The sequence below is a fragment of the Eimeria mitis genome, genomic scaffold (genome assembly GCF_000499745.2).
Source record: "Eimeria mitis Houghton genomic scaffold, Emh_scaff1257, whole genome shotgun sequence".
NCBI lineage: Eukaryota > Apicomplexa > Conoidasida > Eucoccidiorida > Eimeriidae > Eimeria > Eimeria mitis.
Window position 1 is genome coordinate 8,031 of NW_013568467.1, and position 1,386 is coordinate 9,416.

Genomic DNA, 1,386 nt, shown 5'->3' on the forward strand with positions numbered 1-1,386 from the left:
ATGAAGGCGCGTCTGTCTGCTGCTGTTGCTGCTGTGCCAGCAGCGGCTCTTGCTGGTACNCTGCTGCTGCTGCGGATCCTGCTGCTGTTGTTAATAACGGTGTTGCTGCTGCTGCTGCTGCTGCTGCTTCTGATGAGCCTGCTGCTGCTGGAGTTGCTGAGTATGTTGGTGGTCTCAGTGTCTTCTCTCGTAGTATTGCTGCAGCAAGTTCTTCTGTGTTTGCTGCAGTAGCAGGTGTTGCTGCTGCTGCTGCCATGTTTGTTGCTGCTGCTGCTGCCATGTTTGTTGCTGCTGGCTGTGCCCCTACTGTAGCTTCACTTTTAAATATCTTTATGTTGCTTTCTTTAGCAGGGTCTCGAGCCTGCCCAAGTTGCTGCTGCTGCTGCTGCTGTTGCTGTTGCTGCTGCCCCTGCGGTTGGAGCTGCAGCAGCAACTCGTGCACGGTCGATCCGGCAGTACCCACAGGGGTGTGCTGCTGTTGCTGCTGTTTCTGCTGCTGCTGCGGCTGCTGTAGCAGATCTTTAGCTGTAGAAAGTAACGAGTTATTGAGGGAGGAGTATTCAGTTTCGCTTTGCTGCTGCAGTTGAAGCAGCTGCTGCAGCTGCTGCAGCTGCTGGAGCTGTTGCAGCTGCTGCCCTTGCTCGTGCGGCAGCTGTTGCTGCTGCGGCTGTACATGCTGCTGCTTCTGTTGCTGCCGCTGCAGCGACAAATGTTGCTGGTGGGCCTCTGCGGCGTCCCTGTAGGCGCTCTGAGTGGAAGACATCTCGGCTGCAGCTTCAGGTGTACATACAGCTACTTGTTACTTGTTGCCGGATGGTTGCAGCAGCCAGCAGAAGCTTGNGCAGCTTCAGGTGTACATACAGCTACTTGTTACTTGTTGCCGGATGGTTGCAGCAGCCAGCAGAAGCTTGTTTCTGCTTCTGCAGGGCCCGAAACCCTAAACCCTAAACCCTAAACCCTCTTCGCTAGCTTCGGTGGATACCAGGGGTTGCAGCACGAAGACAACTTGAAAAACGCAGTAGAAGAGATCACTGAGGCAGATGCTAATGCCTGAAATGTTTAGAAACCTTAACGAACTCAAAACCCTAAACCCTAACCATAAACCCTAAACCCTAACCATAAACCCTAAACCCTGATGTAGGGCGCTGCCTCCAACGCCGGCGATAGGGACAGGGTATGAATCGCTGGCTGCTGAGAGGTGCTGAGGAAGTGTGTGCTGGTGTTTATTGTTGAAACTAATTTATACATCTTTACTCCTGAATATTAAAAAGAAAAAAACAACGAGACCCCGACATTTGTTGCACAATCGTCACGGCCCACAGAAACACCGGCGGAGCGGCATGAGTGAGCCGTGGCAGCGACACGCCCTGAGGCAGAGGGAAAAAG

The 1,386-nt window shown here is 53.2% G+C and overlaps 1 protein-coding gene across 1 annotated transcript in view; it reads right to left on the bottom strand.

Annotated features, from left to right (window-relative positions):
- EMH_0033070 (uncharacterized protein) overlaps positions 1-763 on the bottom strand; it is a gene marked incomplete at both ends in the record, with an annotated part of 1,101 nt that extends 338 nt beyond the window's left edge. Inside the window, 2 exon segments of the mRNA XM_013494704.1 lie at positions 1-57; positions 61-763. Coding sequence (XP_013350158.1) covers positions 1-57; positions 61-763 — 760 coding nt within the window.
- Positions 764-1,386: the final 623 nt, after the last annotated feature.